Source organism: Muscardinus avellanarius (genome assembly GCF_963383645.1).
Source record: "Muscardinus avellanarius genome assembly, chromosome: 2".
NCBI classification, from domain to species: domain Eukaryota; kingdom Metazoa; phylum Chordata; class Mammalia; order Rodentia; family Gliridae; genus Muscardinus; species Muscardinus avellanarius.
The window spans coordinates 24,205,267-24,221,813 of record NC_137787.1 but is presented as its reverse complement, the minus strand read 5'-3'; the positions used below and the strand labels follow the sequence as shown (position 1 = coordinate 24,221,813).

Here is a 16,547-nt window from a genome sequence, read left to right as displayed (position 1 = left end):
ACAATTTTTCTAAGACCCGGGTGTGGAGGTGAACGCTTGTAATCCCAGCATTTGGGAGGCTGAGACCGGAGGATCACGGTTTGCGGACAGTCTTAGCTACTTAGCAAGGCCCTCCGCAATTTAGTGAAACCTGTTTCAAAATAAAGAATAAAAAATAGGGCAGGGGGTGTAGCTCAGAGGTCAAATGCCTCTGGGTTCCATCCTCAGATCCAGAAAAAGAAGAAAAAAAAATTTTTTTTCTAGAAAATAAAAGTTCCCAAAATAGATTTGACAACTCTTTCAAAAAGAATAAAGCAAATCACCTCCAAATATGTAAGTCTCATTAAGAAAAAGAATGTATCCAGGCATGGTGGTGCACGCCTGTAATTACGTCACTTGAGATGCTGAGACAGGAGAATTACAGGATCAAGACCAGCCTCAACAACTTAGCAAGACTTTCAGTGACCTGGCAAGACCTTGCCTCAAACAAAAGATTAGAGTTGTAGTTTGGAGGTAAAAAAAAAAAAAAAAAAAAAAAAAAAGAGATGCCTCTGTGTTACATTCCCAGCACCACAAAGATAAAAAGAAGAAAGTAAGCAAGTAGGCAGGCAGGCAGGCAGGACAGTATAAATGCTGATTTGCTGATTTTAAATATGGAACCTAACGGTCATATCTAACTTTAGTTGGGGAAAAGAAGAGGGAAACATCAACTTGGGTGGCAGTCGGCTTCATCAGGCACCTTGATTCAGGAATGCAAGTTAACTTCAAAATAATTTTTAGAATAAGGCTTGAGAAAGTGAACAGTTCAAATAATGTTCTATCCGTAGATGAAGGCATCACTACCAATCGCACTAACATTTACAGCGAGGGAGCTAGGGAGAGGGTGAGATGCTGAGGGAAATCTACCAGGTGCTATGCGCGTGTATGAATGTATCATTTTGAATCTCACAAAGGTGAATTTCAATGCACCAATAAAAGTACTTTACAGAATAACTTTTAGGGCAATTACTTACACAGCATTCCTGGAGGCTCCACAGGACAGTAACAGTTTGACTATATCCACATGCCCGTTCTTGGCTGCGTCATGAAGTGGCGAGTCGTTCTGATAGCCAGTGGTGTTCACCAGTGCCTTGTGCTGGAGCAGCAATTCCACTACCGCCAGGTGCCCGTGATTGCAGGCTTCATGCTATTGAGATTTTAAAATAGAGAAAAGAGTGATGAGAAAAAACAGAGGATAATATTATAATAATATCACACTTTAGACAAAGAAATGAGAACCTTGATCACTAACTTTATCCTTACCAAAATACACATACCCACTATAGGATATGGACAAAGTAAAAGCTACTAAGAATAATCCTTGTGGTAAGACACATTGTGATCAAAATGTGTGCAATTCAGCGAAAAGCAGAGTCATGAAGGGTCAAGCACCCTTTTAAAGAAGAAAATGAAGCCTCAAGACAACAAAAGCTCCTCAATTGTTATACAGTAATTTTAAAACATTAAGAAAAAGACTTAGTATTTAATAACCAGACTATACCTAAAATTTGAAATTCCCCAAGGCTGAAGATTACTCATTTGATCAGGTCAACACTAAATGGTACACCAGCACGCTGGTACACATGACCACATCAACCTGAATATGCTGGTAAATAGACAAGTTCTTTGCTGACACTGGAGATTGCTGGGTGGCTAGTGTTAGTCGTAAAAGAAGTAGCATGGAGTGAGTATTCAAACAGCTCACTGAACAAATGAAAGTAGTGACTGGGATGTTCACTGCCTTCATGCAAACCTTATGTCTAATGAACTGCCAACAATGTCACTATGCTGTAAACTCTAAGTCTGTGGCATGCTGGGCTTTTTTAGTATATCCATTTCAATTCATAATAGGTGTTACCACACTCAACATGTGTAAGTCTATTTCTAGGAAAAAGGAAATCAAATTAGGCATTAGATTCTTTAAATCACTCCCCTATCTTTAATATAATTTGCCTTAGTGGCTACATAAAAAATTAAGTTTTCTTTCTTCCTCAGTCTTTGGAGTCCTAATAAAGGGACTGTGATCCAGATAAACAATTATATATACCTTTAAACTTTAAACATTTTTTTGCATCTACCCTAAGAAGAGTCTCCTAATTTCTGAACTTCTAGTTTATGGAATAAAGGCAAATCTCTCTTTTACTGACATTCCATGGCTACGTTCAAATCTCATGCTTACTGTCTTTATATAATCAGCCCGTGTAGCCAGTTTCCAAGTCTTTCCACCATCCTTTTCCCATTGCAGTTATAGTTCACAGTAATAATAAGCAAATTTAAAGGTGTTTAGTTAACATGTGCAAAGCTTTCTGCTGCCTCTATTTGCAATTATAAATGAGACTAAGAAATGCTCAGCAAGGAGCACTCCCCTGGTGATCACATGCCACAAAATCAGGTTCCCTGGACAGACAATGGCCAAGCAGCCCAATGTGACTGCAGCAGTCACCTCCATGTGTTAGCTACTTCAGCCATGTGTTGTGACTGGATTCCTAAATCTGATGGTGGTCCAAAGGTAGCCAGTTCCTTGCCAGTCACACATGAAAAGCTAGATGAAAAATACTTACTTTTTCATACTTGGTGAAACAAATTCTTCAGATTAAAACAAGAATGTATTGGTGTCACAGGATAATATATGGACAACCACAAAGCTATAAACTCTAAGAACCATAGAGAGAGAATAAAAAACAGATCCTCAGCACTGCAAACACACACACGAAAGCAAAACCAGACAACTACCAATGGTGTCCATCCTGCGTGGTCTTTAACGTTGGGATCACTTCCGTTCTGCAAGAGGTATTCAACGGTAGGTACATCGCCCTGGTAAACAAGGAAAAAACAAAAAGATGTTAGATACTAAAAAACTATCAAGAACAAAAGGAAAACACAAAGTGATTTTTTTATCTGAAGATTCTGTCTTCTTCAAGATAAAATAAAACTTTAATCTTTCTTTTAATTTGGTGCACTGTAATTTTACACATTCTGAGGTTTAGAGTATCAGACAAATATATGCACAGAGCTCTTAGTGCCCCTCCCATAAATGCTCCCGCAGGTATCTGATCTTGGAATTGGTAGTTTTGTTACACTCTTTATGACTTCATTTCCCTTCCCTAGTCCCCTTCAGTCACTCCCCCTGGAGTCTCTGCTCCTCTATCTGATGTTGTCCTTATTTCCAAGTATCTCTCTAGCTTCAAGCTGAGAAATATTAAACTATGTATATATGTATGGAAAGTCCCAAGATACAGAGTAATATTGCCTGTCCTTGAATAGAGAGTACAAAGCTTTATTAGCAACCCATATTCAAAATCTATTTCAAGATATTAAATAAAGAATCCTGGGCAAAGACCACATGACCATAATGAAGTTTTTAAAGTAATCATTTCACTTGTGCAAAAATCCTTTTTGAGCATGCATGAAAATGGTTTGGGTATTATTGAAAACAAACAAAACTATTTATAGCCAAGAAGACCATTCAGTGAAACAAATGGTAAAACTGCTACTTTCTTGACAACTACTCTACTTAACCTAATGCACTGAACTTTGGATCCTACTGTCTCAACCTGCCAAGCACTGAAATTATAAGCATGTGTTATATTGCCTCTTTTTTAAAAAATCATGGGCTCCAGGAAAAAGTATGGCATTTATATGCAGTGAAATGGAGGTAAAATTCCCTTCAAATTACACAATTACCAGTCACTTCAAACAACTAAATCAGGCCTTTTAGGACAACATAAAAGAGGCACAATCTCTAAGTCAATGAAGATAAAGCAAATTAAAAAAAAAAAAATCACTGACAGTTTATTCTGAAGAAGGATGAGCAAATAAGTTACCTATAACAAAAAGTATTTTTACAGTGCTGTGTTCAATTATTTTGTGAAAAACTTCGAGAGAATGAACTCTCTTCCCACCACCAGTATTGTTTAAGAAATTAATATTAATTTTTAACTAATAAAAATTATATATTTTTATGAGTTACAATGTGGTATTTTTATATACATAGATATTATATAATGTTTAAATTAGGGTAAAAATAACCATATCCTCAAACAGGAGATGAGGTCCTGAGGATTCCTATCTTTATGATTTTATTTTATGAAGCAGGGCCTCACTAAATTGCTAGGGGCCTCACTAAGTTGCTGAGGCTGGGCTCAAGCCTGAGACCTATGGGTGCAAACATTGAAAATTCTTTATCCTATTAAAATGCACAGCACAGTATTATTATATGTAGTCACTCTGAGGTAAAATCGCATACCAAAACTTCTTACTCCTATCTGAGGAACAAGAATAAGGAGTAGCTTAGCCAATATTCTCTTCTGAAATAAAAATTTTCCTCTATTGGGTTGATAATGCAGAAGTCACTAAGTCCCCTAAATTCAATAATAACTGCTTTTAAAAAAAATATTTTGAGCCGGGCGTGGTGGTGCATGCTTGTAATCCCAGCATTCGGGAGGCTGAAACTGGAGGATCACGGTTCGCAGACAACCTCAGCTACTTAGTGAGGCCCTCCGCAACTTAGTGAGGCCCTGTTTCAAAATAAAGAATAAAAATAGGGCAGGGGGTATAGCTCGGAGATCAAATGGCCCTGAGTTCCATCCCCAGACACACACACACACACACACACACACACACACACACACACACACACACATATATTGCCTATTTTATTTTTATTTCTTTTTCTATAGGGTTACTTCTCAAATAGAGCACAACTTTAGAAGGTAGGTTACAGTTTTGAAAAGGAAAAATCCATATGCAACATGTATTTTTATGCTCCCAAATTAACAAAATTATCTTAAATGTTTAATGTGCCTAAAAGTAAGCATTATATGTTTTTTAAATCAAATGTCCCAGTTCCAATAAAAACCACTTTAACAAAACCCCAAAGGGTACAATTCTATTCGTCCAGTGCAAGTTAAAATGTAGTTAGTTACTTTTGCTCTATATCAAAGTTGGTTCTAAATGAATTCTAAAGTATCTACCAAGACATAAATTTGAGTTCTTTTAAAATTTAAAAATTTCGAATGCTGAACAGATAAACTGCCTACCAACATACATTCCAAACATCCACTACCTTCAATATGAAAGTATTCACAAAAATACTCATAGGTTTCCTCAAAAATTCCCCTTTTTTAATTCCGTATAGTAATGACAAAAAAATATATAAACCTAAAGAAGCCCCAGAGAACACCACCCACCAACTAGTGTGGGATGGAGTCACATGGAAAATCAAAGAGAAGTCAAGTGGCAGTTTGGAGAATACCAGCAGACGTCTCTTTTAAGTTGCTAGACAGTTACTGTTTTCTTTCATGTCACCTCTTCCTATTATCAAAGGTGTCTTCTACTAACATTCCTCCCCCTGAAATGTATAGCTGATTATCAAACTGCTTGCTTTTTTTTTTTTAACCAAATCTTTCTCCTCCCTAGTACTTAAAAGTCTGTCTACTTTATGAAAATTTAATATCATGCACATGAATAAAATTATGATAGAGGGTCCATAGTAACTGGATAAGCGTGAAACAATATCCAGTTTCCAGAATATAGATTAACTTCTGCTCCTCATTTCTTTAAATTACTTTTTCTCAAACAGAATATTTCCTTAAGAAGCACTCACTCTTACTCCTTACAAGTTAGAATAGTTGAGGTTTCCTTAAACCACAGCAAAACAAAAAACAAAAAACTGTGTGTGTGTATGTATATATGTGTGTGTGTGTGTGTGTGTGTGTGTGTGTGTGTGTGTGTGTGTGTGTGTGTTTATATGAGTTTAAAAAGACTGGGTACAAAAAGAAACCAGTTTGCATATATATATGCACACAACACACATATAAAATGTATGCATGTATGTATGTATTTTCGCTTAAGTATTTACAAAAGCTTATAAGAAATTTTAAATGGATTTGATACTTTCAAGTAATACTTTAAAGGCTAAAAATAAGGGAGTGTGTGTCCCACTGAACTTTTATAATCCTATTTTTTCTTTCTTTTTTTCTTTTTTTTCAGGTCTGGGGATGGAACCCAGGGGCATTTGACCTCCGAGCTACACTCCCTGCCCTATTTTTTATTCTTTATTTTGAAACAGGTTCTCACTAAGTTGCAGAGGGCCTCACTATAAATAGCTAAGGCTGTCCGCGAACCATGATCCTCCGGTCTCAGCCTCCCAAATGCTGGGATTACAAGTGTAAGCCACCACGCCCAGCTATAATCCTATTTTTTCAATGAAAGATTTTTCATATTTTCACATATTGCAGATATGTGCATATTCTAGCAATATAAGTTAAATTTCTGAAAACAAACATTTATTTTTCCTTGTTATAAAGGTTAACTCTTCTAAAATACCACTAATAATACAATTCTTCATTAAAAACAAAATAGGACATTACAATTAAGTACAAAAAAATTATTTACCTAATATAGTTAACCTTTACCACACAAAAGACCTGAACAGGTGGCTAAGTTCCCTTTTACCAATTGCATGTTGTTTCAGAAATTAAAATCTTGAACATAGGACAATGCCAATTTGCTTGCGTTCCCTTTACTTTCTCATGACACTAAGATGAAGGACATATAATAACATGACTTCACACACAATATTAACATGACTGCCTTAAAGTACAGGGAGTCACAAAGTCAAACTGTGAAGTAGAATCCTCACATGGAACTTTCTCTCTACCCAGGAGATCTCTGCCACATTCCTTATATCCTAAGCAGACCCTGACTTTAAGTTGTCTTCAAATTATTATCTTTTATATCTGTATCATCATGATATGTCAGCTTCAAGCCATTTTAAGTTCACTGCTGTGTTAAAAATGTTAAAAATGTATGCAGTGAAGGATAGTGTTTATTTCAGTATCTACAAATTCTCAGCAACAATGACATAATAAAGGATAAAAAAATTAATTTTCTGTATGTCTTTAGCATTTTTTATTAAATCAGAAAAATAATACAAGTGTTTATCTTAGTTTCTAGTAGGCATAATACTTTCTCGTACAACGATGTTCTCAAAGGCATTATAACTATAAGTGAAAGATATTCATGTAGGAACATGAGTTATAAAGATATTCAAACAAAAAACAGGGAGATACAGTTATTGATGGGGAAGAAAGAGATGCCAAGTTTGGACTTAGGTCTTATTACTCTAGCTGTCAGAGAATGGGATACAAGTACAATAGAAAATGAAAGTAGGGCAAGAAATTGGGAGGCTACTTGAGTGGTATGGTCCCCCCAGTGACTGCATTTTGATAATCTCCAGTACCTGTGAATAAGTCACTTTACATGACAAAAAGAACACTGTGTTGTCATTAAGGGCACCAACCTTGCATTGTGCTGGAGACCCTCATTGTAACAACCTGAGTCCTTAAAAGCAGAACCTCACCTGGCTACATCAGAAGGATGCGATGTGAGAAGGACACAGCCTACTGTTACTAGATTTGGAGAGGAAGAGGGCCACCAACTAAGCAATGTGAGTGTCCAGAACCCAGGAACAGCTTGCAGCAAACCAGGAAGGATCTCTATCCCACCAGAAGAACTATGCAGTTCCTGCCAACCACTCAAATAAGCAAGCAAACAGATCTTCCCCTAGAGCGTCTAGTAGCAGATGACACATTGATTTTAGTTGGATGACACTAATACCAAACTCCTGACCTACAGATCTGAAAGAAAATTAATTTTCATTGTTTTAAGTCATTAAAACTTATGGTAATTTGTTAGAAAACTAATGCAAGTGGTTACAACAAGAAAAACACAAGGATTTGCCACTCAGGTGGCAACGATGGTGCCTAGAGATGGTTTAGGACAAGACATTAAAGAATGTTAGGCTAATGGTCCCAAGTTCAGAGATCATTCAGAAAAGCCCTAACTGCAGCAGAGGAAGCCCCAGAGAACAGACACAACAGCTGCATTCTCTGCGCGTGCGCAAGGCAAGCCCGCCTCCTGAGCCGAGATCAGGGAACAAGTGCAACTATGGAAACTGCAGGTCTACCAGTACGCTTTAGGAAAACTCAACAACTCCACTGACAACCAAAAAGACATCGTTCAGACAGCACAAAACCTGCTACTTCCCCTATTGCTTTGACCGCCTTAAAGGTCACCAAATCTAAATTCATTACACACTTGTACCTCTTCCCTCTTCCCTGCTCCTTCATCCACTTTAGCTGACTTTAACTTGAAAACCCCTTCAAATCCTTCTCTGAAGTGGGTGCAAACCTAAATGAGAACAGAATTGTAATACCTGCCTTTCTTGTAAACCCAGATTATTCGTTCTTGGCTACAAATGAGAAAATTAGGAAAACAATGAGGTAAACGCTATTTCAAAAAAGATAAATATTCTGGCAAATCATATTTTTTCCTTTCAAGCAGTTGTCTGACGATCAAGATCAAAATTAGGTAGGGATATATACATCCAGCTCAAAATAAATTTTTGAAGGACCACTACTGTCAATTCGTGATTTAAAAAACAAATCAATGTACTTTTCTAAATATGCCATATCAGAGTCTGTCAACTAGTGAGAAAAATAAGTTTGATAATTAAGCTCAAAAGAATAAAACTGAGTAATTCTAATTCTGGCAAGACTAAGTAAAGTGATAATCTGACAGAACTCATATTATAGAAATCATGAACATGTCAGCGAAGAAAATTCACCAAGACAGCATTATGCCATTCTTTTTAATCCCATCCTAGTAATCTACTGTAGCTTTTTTTCATGTCTAGACCAAGAGAACAAAGTATGGCCTGTGGGCCAGTCACCTAACTTTATAGGTAAAGTTTTATTGGTCTCTACTGTCTATGGTGGCTTTTGCTCTAGAATGAAAGATTAGCAGTTGTGACAGACTGTTTACAAGGCTGAAAAATATTGACTCCAACCACCTCCCTAAAAATATCTGTCAAACACCCAGTCATGGTGGCGCACCCTTGTAATACCAGCATTTGGGAGGCTGAGACAGGAGGATCTCAGATGGCAGTTCCCAGACAGCCTCAGCTAGTGAGGCCCACTGCAACTCAGTGAGGAGACCCTGTTTCAAAAAAAATAAAGAATAAAAAATAGGGTTGGGAGTGTAGCTTAGAAGTAGAATGCCCCTGGATTCTATCCCCAGTACAAAAAAAAAAAAATTTTTTTTAAAAATCTGTCAAGCCAGGTGTGCTGGGTATATCTGCAATCGAAGCTACTTAAAAGGCTGAGGGCAAAAGGATGGCGGGTTTGAGGCCAGCCTGGGCAACTTAGTGAGTCCCTATCTCAAAATATAAAAGGGATGGTGACATAGGTAAGTAGTAGATTATCTTGGGGTTCAGTCTCCAGGAAGAACCTCAAAAGAAGGGGGACTTATCAAACCTAATCCAGACTCTAGGTTCTAGAGGTCTTCATTAATAACATTATTCTTAAAAGTCAGAACATAAGTGGATGGCTGCCTAGTGGTCTGAAAATTTCCAGAAAGCAAAACATAGGAATAGAAGCAGCTTATGTTCTTAGTTAATAGAAAAAACAAACAAAAAACCTTACTGATTACAGTAGCTACTTATGTCTAAGAAGCACTGACAACACTCTAATAGTAAGATTGTAATAGCTTATGTGCATATTATAACAAAGATGACTAAAAAGTGACAGATCTTTAAAAATATGCTTTGTAGAAATTAAACTAAAACATATCAGAGAAGAAAACTCGAGTTGTCCAAAGAATATGGGATATTCAACAAGAGCACTGGCGGGTTCTCCTCCCTCTCACAGGGATCAGTAATATAACATTCTACATTAGTCTGGAAGAGAGGAAGAATTAAAACAACAACAACAAAAATGCACAGCTCATTTTTGTGTTTTTCCCTTTCTCCACAGAAAAACAGAAGAACCACTGGACCCTCAATGTCTACTACATGCTCTTCCTCGATGTCTCCTCCTCCACCAGCCTTGTATCTGGGGCCTCTAAAGGATTCCTTCTGGATCTCCTAGTTCCCTATCCATCCAAAAAACCCAAAAATTTCCTGGGGAAAGTTACCATGTGAAGTCACTGGAGAACACAAACGGTATTCTGACTGAGTACTGAGCGCCACCAATGATACTCTTGTATCACTTGTATTAAGTCAGCTGTCTATGAGGCACAGACCCACTACTCCCTTTCATGGCAGTACTGTGTCAGTTTCAAAGATTAACTACTCTACAAGTGCACCCCATGCTCAGAAAACAGGCAGATCCCAAAGAGCAACACTGCCAAAGCAGATGCCGAGGCAATACTTAGAATTAATACCAAGGGACAGGCCTATAGAGGAAATGGCTGACGGTGGGGCACATTGACTCCATGGTGAACCAACTGCAGGAGCCACATCAGATGGTCAAACGTCCCGGCTGTTGGAGAAATGTGCAGGCTGCACGTTTAGACCTTCCAGATTCTGGCCACATCCCCAGGAGTGTCGAGCTGAGACAGAAGTCTGTCTCCTCGCACACTCTGCTAGCTTTTTTGCTAGGTAAAAACATGTTGCCAGCAGTAACTTAGCCATTGTCAGCATTCATAAAGCATGGGGAGAACGGGTAAAGAAAATGCTAAAAACCGAACAAAAAGCACAGCAGCGAAGCAGTTGGCAAAGCAAAAGCTGCGACATCCAAACACTGGCTTTCTCCCACAAGATCAGGCTTCCCAGACCCCGGGACCACAGCTCAAACTGCGATGGAAGGTCACGCCTCGTGGATTTTGCTTCTCTAGTTCAGAGGAAGGTTAAATATCTTAGTAGTTTCATGCCATTTTTCACAAATGTAAACAATGTGCTTTATACCTGGTCCCTGTTGCAGTTTCAATCTTCAGTGTCCTCCAAAGGCCATGTTCAGCTTGGTCTCTAACACAACAGTATGAGGAGGTGATGAAAACTTTAAGAGGCGGGGCTTGGTGGGAGGTCATGAGGTCACTGGGGGTGTGGCCTTGGAGGAGAGAGTGGGACCCTAGCCTCTCCCGCTTCCCCTTTCACTTTTAAGCCACAACCGCTGTGCTCCATCACTCATTCCCAAATGACATGCCACCGGAGGCCCAAAGCAATGGGGCTGATCATGGGCTGAAACCTCCCAAATTCTGAGCTAAAATAAACCTTTTCTCTTTATAAGTTGAGTATATCAAATATTTGCTACAGTAATGAGAAGCTGCCTGACACAGAGTTACATTCCAAACTACACTTCGGAGTAACCATCCTACCTTTATAGAAGCAATATGAAGCAAAGTTTCTCCTCTGTGATTTCTTTTCCCAGTTGTAAAGGGCAACACCTTCTTGTCCCCGGGATTCAGCCTCATTCTTCTGTCACCTGAACTATTCAGTGCAGGAGGCGGTGTATGTGGTGAAAGGCTAAGGGAATCATCTGATGCAATACTGGTTTTCCTCCTCGATGTGTTGTCAACTTGAAGTCTGCATGGTGTAGAGTCAGGCCATAATATGCTTTCTGAGCGCACTGTCTGTCTATCGTCTCTGCTGGTACTCGATGTGCTACTTCTACGTCTCTTAGAAAGGGGAGTGGAAAAACTGTGGCGAGGCCCATGTTTTCGAGAGTGAGTTACTGGCAAAGATGTCTTAGACCCAAGATCATTGTCAGAGCTCTTCTCAAGAGTCACTTCATTCTTCTTTTCAGTATCTGGAGACTCAATATGCTCAGCCAACTGTAAAGGAACTTCAGGTAAGCTTTCACAGCACTCCAATTCTGCTACGGAGCCACTTGCTAGTAAGTCTATTTCACCATTGGCCTGTGGGCTAGCGATAACTGATGGCTGGCTGCAGAAGGAGACCAGCTTCTCCTTAGATTTCTCTGTGGCGTCAACTTCAACATCTTTTCCTGCCTCTAAGTTCCACTGTTGGTTGACTTCAGTTAATGTTTTCTGTTTTTGCTTTCTTGCAGAGGTTGTAGAAGCCTTTTTAGCCTTCTTAGAAACAACTGTGGGAGGAGTTGAGGAAACAAACTCATACATTGAGGTTTGCTGAGCATTTTCATCCTTTGTTTTCTGAGGCTGAGTTTGCACTGAAATTTTACTCACAACGTATCTGACCTTCTTACTTCGAGGACTGAACCACATTTTTATTGAATTCTTCCTGTTTTCTGCATCGCTGAATGAATCTGTCCTAGGTGTATCTTTTTTCAACTCTGATAGGAAAAAAGGAAAAGAAATCTGTTACAGAGATTAATCTCTCCCACCCTGAGCTCCAAAAGAATTTGGCTTACAGTTCTCCTAAGCTATGTCACCTCTATTTGTATACCTCCTTCTCCACTCCTAGACCAGAGACTCCTTGAGAATGGAAGACAGTGACTCATGTGAGAAACACTTCCAGAATCCAACTTGGTACCAGACCAATGCTCTGAAGATTAAAGGTATAGCAGAGACCAAAACACAGAATTTATATTCCACTGAGGGTAGACAAAAAATAAGTTAAATATATGGTATGGTGCATGGTGATAAGAGCTATGGAGAAAAAAATATAAAATAAAAAAGAAAGAAAATAGGAAAAGAAGAAAGGACAGATGTGGGATTTAATATGCTAAAGATATTAACTGGTGCTTTTTATAAAAGAAAACTGCAAATAATCAATATATTTCACTATATCAATAGATATGAAGGGAAAAGCATTTGATAAAATCCAATATCAATTCATCGTATGAAGAAAAAAAAAAGACTCAGTATAGCCAGATATGGTGGCGCATGCCTTCAAACCCAGCTGTTTGGAAGACTGAGGAAGAAAGATCAAAGTTCAAGGCTGGTCTCAACAACTTAATAAAAACCTGCCTCAAAAATAAGAGGAAAGAATGTAGTTCAGTGGTAGTGTACCTCAGGGCTCAATCCCCAAGATGGCAAAAATAAATAAATAAATAAATAAATAAATAAATAAGACACTGAAAATAGAGCTACCATATACCTAGTTATCTCACTACTAGGTATATATCCAAAGGAAATAAAATCAGTATATGAAAGAGATACCTCACTTCTAGTTTACGGTAGTAACCACAAGAGTTAAAACCTTTAATCATCCAAAGTATGTCCACCAATGGATGAATGGCTAAAGAAAAACTGGTATATATACAAAGTAGACTATTATTTGGCCATAAAAAATAAAATCCTGTCATTTGTAAGAACATGAATGGAAAAGGAAAACACTGCATTAAGTAAAACAAGCCAGGCACAAAAAGACCAATATCACAGATTTTTATGTAAGAAAACTAAAAAAGTTAATTTCATAGAAGTAAAAGGTAGAAGCCAGGCATGGTGGCACACATTTATAATCCCAGTACTTGGGAGGCTGAGACAGGAGGATCACAAGTTTGCAGGCTCGAGGCCAGCCTTAGCTACTTAGTGAGGCTTCTGCAACTTAGTGAGACCCTGTTTCAAAATAAAGAATTAAAAAAAAAAAATAGTGTTGGTGTAGCCTGGAGGCAGAATGCCCCCGGGTTCAACCCCCAGTACCACACCCAAAAAAAAGAGAATAAAGTAGTAGAAAGTAGAATGGTCACTAGAAGCTAGGAAGGCTAGAGGTGTAGAGAGAGGTAGAAAGAGATTTGTAAGGGTATCAAAATACTGTTGGATCACGCTGGGCGTGGTGGCTCACGCATGTAATTTCATCATTTGGGAGACTGAGACAGGAGGATCGCGGTTCGCAGACAGCCTCAGCTACTTAAGTGAGGCCCTCTGCAACTCAGCGAGACCCTGTTTCAAAATAAAGAATAAAAAAATCAGGCAGGGGGTGTACCTTGGAGGTTGAATGCCCCTGGGTTCCATGCCCAGACCCGCAAAAAAAAAAAAAAAAGAACTGTTGAATAGAAGAATAAGTTTTATTATTCTACAGCACAGTAAAGTGACTACCATTGACAGCAATTTATGATATATTTCATACAAAACTAGGGGAGACCCAGAGGTGGTGGTGCACACCTGTAATCTCAGCATTGGGAAGGCTGAGACAAGATCACAGGCTTGAAACCAGCCTCAGCAACTTAGTGAGAACTCTCAGCAACCTAGTTAAACCCTGTTTCAAAAAAAAAAATAAAAAGGGTATAGCTCAGAGGTAGAATGCCCCTGTGTTCAATCCCCAGTACCACACACATAAGAAAAAATAATAAAAACAAACAAAACTTGAGAAGTTTGAAGATTCCCAATGCAAAGAAATGATAAATGTTTAAGGAAATAGAAATGTTAATCACCCTGACTTGATCATTACATACTGTATATGTGTATCAAGTTATCACATGAACATGTACAATTTTTAAAAATAATAATTTTGTATAGAAAACAAGAGGCAGGCTTAACACAAACTATACAGACCGGTCGAAGACGGTGTAGGCTCATCACCTGTGGCAGGTGCACTACTCCAGTGCGCCATGTTGCAAATGGGAGAGAACGTGTGGGGACAGAGGGGACAGAAGGAATCTCTGTACCTTCTTCCAATTTTGCTATGAACTCAACCTGCTGTATAAAAAAGGCTTCTAAAAATTTTATGTGAAAAAAACTCAGAAATTTGTGAATAGAATTTCTTCAGCTGCTTCAACAGCATAAATCCAGCTTTTCTCTACGGTGAGTCTGAGTGAACGGCAATGCTTTCACTGGGGTACAGATCTCATTCATTCATTCTGTATTTACTGAGCCTTTATGTGCCATGCATTGAAGAAAGAAAGGAATTTTTTCCCTTCAATAGTTTAAGATTTGATGGAAAAAGGCAAGATATTAAGTAAAATAAATAGGAGGTAAGATGTGTTAGTTCAGAGCGTCAAGGATGGTCTCAAATATGACAAATTTACTACAAGAATTTGTAGGGATCCACTCAGACTCAGAGAACTGGCTTGAAGACTTTTTTTAAACTACAAGAATATACTGAACAATTTTTTTTTTTTTAAAGAAGCCTTATTTCCTTATCTGACTAAAAACAGAAACCTCTGGGAGTGAGGTGGCTATAAATCCCCTCTCCAAAGATTTACTGGCCAGAAAGCCTCTCCCACACTGGCTCCCCCAGAAAAAGCTCATCTGCTCTTCCTGCAGAAGCCTTTCTCTCCTCTATTATGCTAGGTGTATAAGCTCTCATCTTGGGATTGGGGCTGTATCTCAGTGGTACCACCCGCACCTGGGTTTGCTCCCCATCACCACAAAAACAAGCAAACAAATAAACCCAGCTGGGGGATATTCCCAGTATTTGGGAGGGTGAGATAAGAGGATCACAAATTCAAGAACCTCAACAAGTTGGTGAGACCCTGTTTCAAAATAGAAAACCGAAAAAGGGCTGTGAGTATAGACCAAAGGTTGACCATCCCTGGGTTCAATCCCTAGTACCTATATAAATAAATGAACCCTCATCTTTATCTGTTTATAAAGAATCGTGTTTTCTGCGAACTCCGTATTTGTGCATGAACTCCTATGTATGCCTTTTCTCTTGCTAATGTGACATCTTTCTTTTATTCACAAGCCCCCAGGAAAAGAGCCAAGAGGAAATACAAAAAGATTTTCCTGCCTGACATACAGTACAAACCACCCACTTTTCTGATTCTGACAGCCAACTCCCTTCAAGATGTCTTGATTTTCTGCCTTTGAGTCCACTAATTTTCTTAAAAATAAATAAATAACCTTAGAGTAGAGGTTATAGCTCAATGGTACAGCATTTGCCTAGTATAGCACATCCTGATCCTGCCAGGGAACAGAGCCCTGTATAATCCTTACAACACACACACACACACACACACACACACACACACACACACCTTAAAATTCTTTCTTCCCTCTCTTCCCACCACATATAAACATAGGTAAAACCAACCCTGGTCAGCCAGCACAGTGATGACTACAAGACTAGGAAAGATACCCAGTAGTAGTATAACTGGATCATATGGTGGATCCATTCTCAGTTTTCTAAGGAATCTCCACACTGATCTCTATAGTAGCTGAACTAGTTTGTACTTCCACCAACGTGCAGAAGACTTGCTATTTTTCCACATCTTCACTAACATGTATTGTTATCTGACTTCTTTATGATTGCTATTCTGACTGGGGTTAGATGGAATCTCTGTAGTTTTGATTTGCATCTCCCTGATGGCTAATGATGTTGAACAGTTTTTCATGTATCTTTTTTTTCTCTTTTGAAGTACTGGGGATTGAACCCAGGGGCATTCTACCTCTGAGCTATACCCCCAGCCCTATTTTTTATTGTTTATTTGGAAATTAAGGTCTCACTAAGCTGTGGAGAGCCTCACTAAGTGGCTGAGGCTGGCCACTAACCTGGGATCCTCCTTCTCAGCCTCCCAAGTACTGAGATTATAGGCATGTACCACTACACCTGGCTATTTTCTCATGTATCTACTGACCATTTATCTATTTTTTTTGGTGAAATGTCTATTCAATTCAGTTATCCATTTCTTGATTCAGTTATTTGTTTTCCTAGTGTAAAATCTTTTAAGTTCTTTGTATATTCTGGATATTATCCCTCTATCAGAGGGATAGCCAGTAAAGATGTTCGCCCATTCTGTAGGCTTTCTCTTTAGACTCTTGATGATTGCCCTGGATGAGCTGAAAATGTTTAGTTTGATGACATCCTACTGTTTTAATAATTAAAA

At 38.6% G+C, this 16,547-nt stretch overlaps 1 protein-coding gene across 1 annotated transcript in view; it reads right to left on the bottom strand.

Annotated features, from left to right (window-relative positions):
• Window positions 1–16,547, bottom strand: part of BARD1 (BRCA1 associated RING domain 1) — a gene marked incomplete at both ends in the record, with an annotated part of 80,370 nt that overhangs the window by 40,989 nt on the left and 22,834 nt on the right. Inside the window, 3 exons of the mRNA XM_080689331.1 lie at window positions 993–1,165; window positions 2,752–2,832; window positions 11,176–12,110. Coding sequence (XP_080545457.1) covers window positions 993–1,165; window positions 2,752–2,832; window positions 11,176–12,110 — 1,189 coding nt within the window. The remainder of the gene's footprint in view (window positions 1–992; window positions 1,166–2,751; window positions 2,833–11,175; window positions 12,111–16,547) is intronic.